This window comes from Impatiens glandulifera, chromosome 2 (assembly GCF_907164915.1).
Source record: "Impatiens glandulifera chromosome 2, dImpGla2.1, whole genome shotgun sequence".
Taxonomy (NCBI): Eukaryota; Viridiplantae; Streptophyta; class Magnoliopsida; order Ericales; family Balsaminaceae; genus Impatiens; species Impatiens glandulifera.
The window spans coordinates 29,411,537-29,422,262 of NC_061863.1; the positions used below are offsets into that span (position 1 = coordinate 29,411,537).

General features: G+C 38.9%; 1 protein-coding gene across 1 annotated transcript; it reads right to left on the reverse strand.

The window, feature by feature from the left end:
- Positions 1 to 5,468: 5,468 nt before the first annotated feature.
- LOC124924554 (inhibitor of growth protein 1 homolog) lies at positions 5,469 to 6,286 on the reverse strand. The gene is made up of 3 exons (XM_047464574.1): positions 6,148 to 6,286; positions 5,919 to 6,097; positions 5,469 to 5,804 (listed from the first exon to the last, which is right to left on the reverse strand). The coding sequence occupies exons 1-3, from the start codon at positions 6,284 to 6,286 to the stop codon at positions 5,469 to 5,471; spliced, it is 654 nt and encodes a 217-aa protein (XP_047320530.1).
- Positions 6,287 to 10,726: the final 4,440 nt, after the last annotated feature.

A 10,726-nucleotide genomic window follows, 5' to 3' on the forward strand; every position in this document is an offset into this window, starting at 1 on the left:
AGAGTATATAACAATATAACACAAACTGTTGAAGAATCCCTACATGTTATTTGTGATGAGTCTGTTGAAAGTAATCACATTGATCCCATCGACCTTGCTAGCAGATTAGAAGCGACAAGTCTTAAATTTGTGTGTGAGGATGAAGCTCTAGCTAAACGGATCTCATTTTCTAATCATGTGGCTGATCCGGTTGAGAATCAACCAGACGCCCAGACTCTTGTTCAATAAGATGTTGAAAGTTCTGACGTCATAGAGCAATTTGGTCAGATGACTAATCCCTTAGGACCCAACTTCAGATGGAACAAGAATCATCCTCCAGAGTTGATAATCGGTAATCCTAACTCTCCTCGTAGGACAAGACGTTAATTAATGGATGAAATAGCCAACTCTACTTTTATTTCTCAAATTGAACCCAAGAAAATTGGTGAAGCAGTGCTTGATCCAGATTGGATCAATGCTATGCAGGAGGAGTTAAACCAATTTGTGAGAAATAAAGTGTGACATCTAACTCCAAGACCGACTAATCTATCGGTAATTGGAACTAGATGGGTATTTAGAAACAAGCTTAGTGAAGATGACTTAGTTATAAGAAACAAAGCCAGGTTGGTTGCCCAAGGATACAGACAAGAAGAAGGCATTGACTTTATGGAGTCATTCGCCCTTGTAGCTAGACTTTAGGCAATTAGAATCTTCCTAGCTTATGCATCATTTAAGAATTTTAAAGTTTTTCAAATGGATGTGAAAATTGCATTTTTAAATGGTAAACTAAATGAAGATGTATATGTTGAACAACCCCATGGTTTTCTAGATCATACTCTACCAAATCATGTTTTTAAACTTGACAAAGTTTTATATGGTTTGAAACAAGCTCCTAGAGTTTGGTATGATACTTTGACTAAATTTATGTTTGATCATGACTTCGTTAATGGAACTGTTGATAAAATACTATTTAGATTTACTAAAGACTCTCACATTCTACTTGTTCAAGTATATGTTAATGACATTATATTTGGATCAACTAACCCTAAATTGTGTGAGAAATTTGCCAAGCTGATGCAGGACAGGTTTGATATGAGCATAATGGGAGAATTAACTTTCTTCCTCGGCCTTCAAGTTCGTCAGCTAGAGAAAGGAACGTTCATCAATCAATCCAAATACACCAAAGAGCTGCTGAAGAAGTTCGGGATGGAGAACTGCTCTGCTGCACCTACTCCAATGAGCTCTTCCATCAAACTAGAAAAAGATGATTGTGGACGAGGTGTTGACATCACTGCCTATAGAGGTCTCATCGGATCCTTGCTCCATCTCACTGCCACTAGGTCGGACATTCAATTTGTCGTTGGTGTTTGTGGAAGATTCCAGGCTAATCCTAAACTCTCTCACTTTACTGTTGCTAAATGTACTCTGAAATATTTGAAGGGAACTCAAAATGTGGGTCTGTGGTATCCGAAGGATTCCAGTTTCAATTTAACTAGTTTCTCAGATGCAAATTATACAGGGTGCAAATTAGATAGGAAAAGCACGAGTGGAATTTGTCAGTTCCTTGGAGATCGTCTAATCTCATGCTTCAGCAAGAAGCAGACGTCGGTTGCCACGTCTACAGCTGAAGCAGAGTACCTTGCTGCAGGAAGTTGCTGCTCTCAGCTCTTATGGGTTCAACAACAGCTAAGGGACTATGGGATTGAGGCAGAAGAATCTCCAATTTTCTGCGACAACACAAGTGCTATAGCCATCACCTACAACCCAGTTCTACATTCTCGGATAAATCACACCGAAATCAGACATCATTTCATCCGAGAGCATGTCAGTCAAACAAATTCGCCTTGAATACATCCCAACAGATCAACAAACAACACACATCTTCACGAAGCCTCTACCCGAGAATAAGTTTTCTCACTTTAGAAATATCGTAGGACTTGTTGATCTTTACTAATTTTCTTATATGCATATACTGAGGGGGAACATGTTGTTCAAATATAATTGGACAGACAAGTACACAGAGGTCTCAATACGTCCAATAGATTAGTAGTCTAAGAAACACATCTACTTAGACGTGAATTTGCTCAAAACAGTCTATACCTCTTGTTGGATACTTGTCTTGGTTAATAACCTGCGCGGTTAGACGTCAAATGTCTTATAGAGTTTTATTGTTTATAAGATAAGAGCAATTGGAAGCTCACGTCTAACCAAACACACATCTAGCACATGGTGTATATGCATAATTAGACGTTCAAAGTCTAATAGACTTTTGACCGTCTATAAGACAAGAGTGATTAGACGTTGAATAGACGCATATCCAATTTAGAGGGAAAGAATGTGGAAAGTAAATTTGACGTCTAACTACTTATGTAATTAGACTTCTCATCTTCTAGATATTGGGACAACTGTCCACTGCCACTATATATGTCCATGTACTTTTCCTCCCTAAAATAAAACAGTCACCTCTCAAATGGATTGAAGATATGTGTCTTTCAATATTTAAAGAGTGACAAAAATCTATGATGACTTTTCACTACACGTCTAACATTAATAGCACTCTTTCATGATTAATCTTAAATGATAGTTGCTTCTCTTGGGAATATGTTTCTTAAGTTTTTGACGGTTCATATAATCATCAAGTTAATGGTCACACGTCATCTCTTTTGTATTTAAGAAACGGTCATACTCAAAGGATTGCGAATCTCCTTCCTAAATCCCCGATTCTCTCTCTAAGAAATCCTTCTTGTAGCTTTTGAATCTCTAAGATTTTTCTTTCATCTTGTTGAAATGTTCTCTCTCTCTAAAAAATCTCTTCAAATAGATTTTGAATCTATCTCCTCCTTAGTGATTCTTAAAATGGTTTCAATGTTTGAATCTCTAAAAACTTCTGGACTAAAGAAGTTTCTGCGTACCCACTGTATCTTTCATGAAAAGGCGGTTCGTGAATTCTTTGAAATTGCCAGATTTTATCATAACAACTATATTCGTGCGAGCATTCTTGGCAAAAGTGTTTGTTTCTTAAAGGAAACATTCACCATGTTTTTCAGGCTTCCAACTGAAGGGATCTACGAGTTCCCTCCCTCCTCTGATAAAATCCTGTCTGAGATGAAACTCGTCTTCTCAGATCAATTGTTTGAAGGGCATATCTTTCCGGTCGCCTCTCACGGAAAGATCACCTGTCTAAAAGTTGAGTTTGCCCTACTCAACGACATCATTTCAAAATCCATTCTTTCTAAGGATTCTTCCTACATCTACTGCAACAATGTCTTTGAAATAATGGTGACCATCACAAGGGGTGTAGCCATAAATTGGTCGAAAGTTCTTTTCAACAATCTGGTAAAAATGATTTCTTCTCAGCACATTTCTTTGTTGTCTCCTCTCTGAAGTCGGACACGGTTTTCACTTCAATTCTTCTAAAGTCTTGAAAAACCAAAAGGTTCTCGACTATGTTCTACGAGCAGGTAGGCTATGGTTGAAGAGATGAAATTGGGCAGCGTACCTGGCTAAAAGGAAATATTAGGATTCCGTCACCTAACGATGCTAAAAAGGGGGAAAGGAAAAGTGAAAAGATAAGTGTAATTGATAGAGACGGGGGTCTGGCTATTGATGACGGCTTCGTATAAAACGGTTTTATAGAAATCCTATTAGGGATTTATAAAACTTTCTATTCTACACAAACCCTTGCAAACTCTTGAACGATTCATGTGCGGAAATGTTTGCTCAGGTTTGAAGCTAAGAACCAAAGAATGAGAAGATTACAGAATGTAAATGACACAGAAATTTGTTTGTGTATGTTCAGAGAAAAACTCTCCTACGTCACCCTCTTCCAACCACCAGAAGGATTCACTATACGTTTCTTAGAATCAAATACAGTTGCACAACTAGCTCAATATTGAACAGAACAGACTCTGTTCAACTTATAGTATATTGAATATTATCACTCAGCTAGACAATACTATGATTCTATCTCTCTCTTGATAAACACACAGTAAAGAAAGAAAGCAATTCGTTCGTGTTCAGTAATTGTTAGATCGATATCTCTCTGTAATTCCAGTAGTTCTTTGGTTGTCCTTGAAGATATTTAAATAGAGAGCAGGTACCAATGGTTGAATCTTCTATAATGACACGTGGTTAACTTCCATTGGAACGCCTCCATAGCACACAACAGACTCTCAGTACCAGGATCGTGGCCGTACCAATCTGGTAGTGCGCCAAATATTCTTCTAGGATATTCCTTCAAGAAACAAGTAGTGGGAAGAATATTTGCTTATGTGGCATTAATTAATTGGTTACAACTTGTTGTCGTACTGATCTGCACAGGAAAGTGGAGCAGGAGTAGCATACAGCTAGTTGATCGTGGGTAGACGGATGCTATCTTAAGCAACTGTTTAAGCATGGAATTAGACGTTTTTCACTTAGACTTACAAGTCTTATGAAATTAGACGCCCATGTCTAATAGCATGATCCATTAGACCACCTAGTCTATTGGAATTAGACGACATGTCTAATTACGGTTCCCTTCAGACTAATCTGAAGGAGTTAGACTACATGTCTAACTCTCATCTATTAGACGACACGTCTAACTACGGTTCTCTTCAGACTAATTTGAAGGAGTTAGACTACACGTCTAACTCTCATCTGTTAGACGACACGTCTAACTATAGTTCCCTTCAGACTAATCTGAAGGAGTTAGACTTCACGTCTAACTACGTATCCGTTAGACTGCACGTCTAACTACGTCTGTTACACTGCATGTCTAACTACGTATCTGTTAGACTACATGTCTAACTACGTCTGTTAGACTGCACGTCTATCTACGTCTCCGTTAGACTACCCGTCTAACTACGTATCTATTAGACTACATGTCTAAATAGGTCTCCGTTAGACTGCACGTCTAACTACTTATCTGTTAGACCGCACGTCTAACTACGTCTCCATTAGACTGCACGTCTAACTACGTATCTGTTAGACTGCATGTCTAACTACGTCTTTTAGACTGCACGTTTAACTACGACTGTTAGACTGCACGTCTAACTACGTATCTGTTAGACTATACGTCTATCTGCGTCTGTTAGACTACACGTCTAACTACGTATCTGTTAGACTGCACGTCTAACTCAATGCGTCTAATAGTCAATTAGTCTAATGAGCCTCATTGAGACTTAGTCTAATATAACATGTTTTCGATACACTTGCACCAAAAACAATTAGACGGCTTAATTTATGTTTTATACCAATACATCATCAAAATTCCATTAGTCAAAATACTTTGACCCTTAGTCAAAATAATTTGACTCAACAATTTCCCCCTTTTTGATGATGATGTTAAAACTTTGCATAGATAACAAAATGAACATCCATCATATGAAATAAATAGTTAAATTTGTTCACCCATCTTACAAAAACACTTTCCAAAAACCAATATTCAGAAACCAAATTTAAAGAACCAAGTTCATAAATTAACAGAAGATAGTTTAAGAGAAAAGAGATTATTGTTCTTCCCTTTTTACGAGTGGGTCGATTGGGTAGCGATGTCCTTCATAGCTAAGTTCTTCACTAGTCAAAAGGTTGTGAAAAGGAGGAAGAGAACGTCCACCACGACCAATTCCACTTCTACCACCACGATCACCTCCACCGCTTCTACCACCACGATCACCGCTGCGACCTCCGCCTCTTTTGATTAGTCTATCGTTATTATTACTAGTTGGCTTTCTCTTTGATCTAGTGCCTGTTGAAACACTACCACCTCTTCTTCTGCTATTGTCCTCGCCTTGAGTGATAAGATTCTTCTCTTTCTCGGTAACAACTTTAGCATCTTCTTCATCCTAAATCTTCCTTGCAAAGGAATAAGCCTGTTCTAACCTCTCAGCATCAACTCTACTCATATTACCTTGAATCTCAACCATCTAATCTCGAATCAAGGTAATTCCATCCATAACTTCATTATGGAGATCAACGACATTTGCTCTTTCGTAGACAAGCAACTCGGTTTTCCGTTTGAAGAAGTTCTTTTCAAATTTGGTGTATGACTTATTGACGATATGAACCTCGTACGTGTTCTTCTTCAGTGTCTGCTCCATCTCATTGTGGGTTTTAAGAAGATCGGAAAATTCCTTGTCTGAGTTTTCATAATCTTCATCATATTTGATTGCATTTCACTCATATTACTCTGAAGTGTTCCCATCAATGCAGTCATCGACTTCATAATCTTTGTACCATCAGTAGAAGATAATTCTTCATTAGATGAAATCTCTTGAGAATCTACTAGAGCGGTCTGAATGGGACTTATATGGGTGTGAAGTTGCATAGACTACTCGGGTCCATCCTTCTCTAAATCACTTTCAGACATTTCTTCTTCTTCATCTTCCAAAATTTCTTCACGTACCTTGTGAATCTTATCGGACACATCTCTTGAATGATGAGGAAGGTTGACAATATCATCATGAACATTTGCAGCATTGATATTAGGAAATGTTCGAGGCTTGGGAGATCCTGGAATGAAACATTGAGACAACGGAAGCCCTTCTGAAGATTCATCATTTTTGGCTTGTTCCCCCTCAGATGAGGAAATCTTCTCTGATTCCTTGTCTTTTGAGGGTTCCCCCTCCGATCTGGCTTCATCAGGCTGACTAACTTCAGCCTCTTTCACTTGAGATGCCTCTGCCTCGAGAACAGGGGACTCTAACACTTCCTCTTCCTGGTTAACAAGAGATAAAACGTGTTTCATAACGACTTCTTCTTCTTCGATAATCGGGTTGGTTTGAACAGGTTCCACAGATTGCTCAATTTTGGGTTGAGCCATTAGACGTTTTTCCTCATCTGAAAAACTTCCCAATTCTATATGAAGAGAGAATCTTGCTCATCTTCATCAACATTATGATCATCGGTTAGATCCATAAGTTCATCTTCATTAGAGAAACTTCCAAATGGACTAGCTCTTGAGCAATTTGCTCCATGAACGTACCTGGTGACTACAGAAATGTAATCTTGCATAAACTCTTCTAGTCTTTTCAGATATTTCACGTCTGCCTTGACATTCTTATCAAGAGGATTGAAATTGGCTATTCTGGCTTGAAGAATCTGAAAGAGAGCTCTTCCTCTCAAATTTGCTTCAACTAGCTCTTTTCTCTTAAGAGCTTCATAAACCTCCGATGTCTTAGCCCATTTCAAGACTCTCTTTTCATTGATTACTGGCTTCAACCATTGACTGCTTATTCCTTTACCCTTGATGACCTCATCATACTTAATAGTCATTTTGTTCAAGACCCAAGTATCAAAGATCTCGATCTTTTCAGCAGCAATTATGTTGGCCTGATCCATCATGAGATTAACAGGTTACTTTAGAAACTTCTTCATTAAGATTGGTTGCAACATCCTTCCCTTTTCCAATAACCTCAACAGGCTTTAGAGTAGGTGTAGGTTCCCCAATCGTGATTCCAGTAACTTGTCTTGTGTAACGCATAATTTCGTGAGTAGAAAGGGGTTTGGCAAAGAGTCCTAGTGTGGGTTTTGCCGGAACAAGCTTTCCAGTCACTATCGACTCTATTGGGACAGGATTTGAAGTAGGGGGCTCTATGAATGGCATAGAAAGAACCTTTTCAGATGCATCACCAACAACAAAGTTAAGAGCTGCACCTTGTTCTGGTTCAAGAGACACTGTAGCATAAGCATCTACAAGAACGGGTTGACAGACATGCGACAAAACCCTGTCAAAATTTTCAGTGTTTGGACCAACTAGCTCAATAGTTGGCCCGACAGCAGATTCCTCAACAGGAATAAAAACAGACTTGTCTTGTTCCAACACAGGAACATTAAATTTAGGCACTTTGGCCTGAGATTGGGAGGGGGTTACATTTGATGATGCTTTTACAGACTTAGACGCCATGGGCGCCTTTAATTTACCTCCTCTTGAAATAGAGGACTAGAGGGCTTTCTTAACTGATTCACAGCTGGAGACAAGGGAGTCATGGGAATGGCAGCAAGTTCGACGGGACATTGCCTAACTCTGGAATCGACTATTACAGAGTCCGTCTTCGAAGAACTCTTAAGACTAGTCGAACTAGCCTCTGATTCATTGAAAGTTTTTTATCTTTTGGCTCTTGTAGATAAGACAGAGACCGTTGGATGTTTGGAACGATTTATAGACCTTCCTCCTGTCTGTTAGCTTGATGCTCCCGAGAGCGATTCTTTGTTATTCTTCATTCGGACAAGGGTGTTGGCAACAGTGAATACATTGTACACCCGGGTAGAGTTGATCGGCTCAGAATCCCCTATGGGGACCCCTAAATGTTCCAACACACGACTTAGTTGAGCAGTGAAGATCACACTTTCCTTGTTCTCTTGATTAATAGTTGAGCACAAGTTCAGGTACAAAGTTGAGGCCTAGTTGACCTGAATCCCTTTGGAGATAGCCGACATATAGTCAAAACGGTCTTGACTAGAAAGATGGAAAGAACCCGCCTTCCCTTGAAACGCTTTAGCCACCACATCATTCAACAAAATAAACTGGTGTTTGAGAGCCTTTTTACTCTCGTTAAGTCGAATCTCCGAGCCATCGGCGGAGAAAACCGTCTTCATCTCTGTCGTGACTTCAGATGGCAGATTCAAGTTGAAAGTGTGCCCTTCCGACGGAAGTTTGAAGAACTCTGCATAAGATGCTTCGTTGATAGAGACTTCTGTATCATTCACCGTTACAGTAATGGAATCGCCGACCATCGTCGACGATTTGAAGAACTCCCTGACTTCTTTTTCATGGAATATGAACGGCCCACCAAGGTATTTCCCGAGACCGAAATATTCAAGGGATCAGAACATATCGACCACCTCTTCCTGATCGAACGTGTAGACGGAGGGAAAATTGACCTGCAGAGTATAATGACCAAGTGTGATTCTCTTGTTTCCCATCTTTGAAAGAATACGAACAGACACAAGATGAACAAGGATTTCTTAAAGAAAAAATCGAAGAAATCTAGGGTTCTTAGAAGAATGTCCTTATATAGACTCCCAATAGTCGCATAGTATAACCGTCATATTTCCTAGGGGTATGTCCCATCAATTAATGTTAGACGTCCTTTACAAGTAGTCATCATTATTTTGCGGGTATATTAGTCTTTTTCTTTTAACTTGATAGACACGTGTCTTCAGGTTATTTAGAGATGACTATGTTATTTTTAGCGCGAAAATTAGATATCACATCACGTGGGAGAGCTGTCCTTGATCAGTATAATACACACGTAGTTAGACGTTTTTCTTACTTACACCAACCTATGAAATCTAAACGTCTATTAGACGCATGAGTCTATTAGACGCAAGCGTCTAATCATGTGTCTTATAAACGTCTAACGTCTATTAAACGTCGACGTCTAATTACGCATGAACAACACATATTAGACGTGTGTTTGGTTAGACGTGAGCATCCAGTTGCTCTTGTCATAAAAAGTCTAACGTGTATTAGATGTATACGTCTAACCGCGCAGGTTATAAACAAAGACATATTGACTTATATGTATAGAGTGTGAGTAAAAATACGTCTAAGTACATGCTTTTTCTCTTAGACGACCTCGTCTAATAGACCGATTAAGGCCTTTCGTCTAAGTATATCTTTATTTCCAAGATAAATTTTCCCTCTCATTTTGTGCATGTATAAAATGAATAAACACATGTTTTGAGGTCCTTAAACCAAAAATATTTTTAAGACATAAATGACTTAGTCCTCTGGAATGGCAAAGGCCATTGTTGATCTCCTAAAATTTATACACAGAAGAGTATGATCCATGCTTCCTTCCTGCAGCTCTCCTACATCACCTACACAAGAAACTATTTACATACTTTGGTACCCACATTCAATTAGGTCCTCGATCAATTAGTCCCTTAGGAATCCATATTTGAGATGTTCTGATGGATTTCCCATTTTGTGTTGTGATCAATGCGTATGATTTTGACTTAGCAGACGCCTTCCTGCTAGCCACTGATCCCTTAGCTTTTGAAGATGATTTTCTTTTAATACTCCTTGACTTTGAGTCAGGTTTTAGATTGCAAGACTTTCTGGCTACTTCTAACTTATTTTTCAGTCAGCTGACAGTCAGCGGAACATAAGTTATTTCATTCTTCAAAGCTACCTCTTCATGAATGCGATCATATTCAATATCAATTAAACTCCCTTTAACAAAGCTTATTGACTTAAGCTTGTTAGCTGCTCAGTTTGACTTTTTGCAGGATTGGTTTGGGCCATTGCCATCAAATCCTAAACCGGATCTAGATCTAGCAGGTTTTAAACTACTAATATGATATTTGACAGTTACCAGTTGTTTCCTTGAAAACATTTCAGAAAAGAAATCAAATACCTCAGTTTCCTGAGTTTCTTTTTTTTCTCTAGCCATGAACCAAGCCACCTCGTCTTCATCACTATTGTTGAATGAGAAGTAAGAGTCACGGTGGTTTCGTCTGTTCTTCCCGTCCCCTGCCATAAGAGCCTTCAGCTCCTTTTCATTGTCATTTTTCTTCTCTTCACGCTTCGGCTTCCGACATTCCGATTGGTAATGACCTAAAATGTCACAGTTATAACACTTAACATTAGCTTTGGATTTCTTATTATCATTAGAATTTGAAGAGCTTGAGTTAGAGTTGCTCTTCTTTATGAAGTCGTCAAACTTCTTCACGAAGAGAGACATAACATCTCTACTAAGTTGTTGACCTGATGTCTGCGCATCAGGAGCGACATGAGGCTCTTCAGAAGTCACCAACGCTT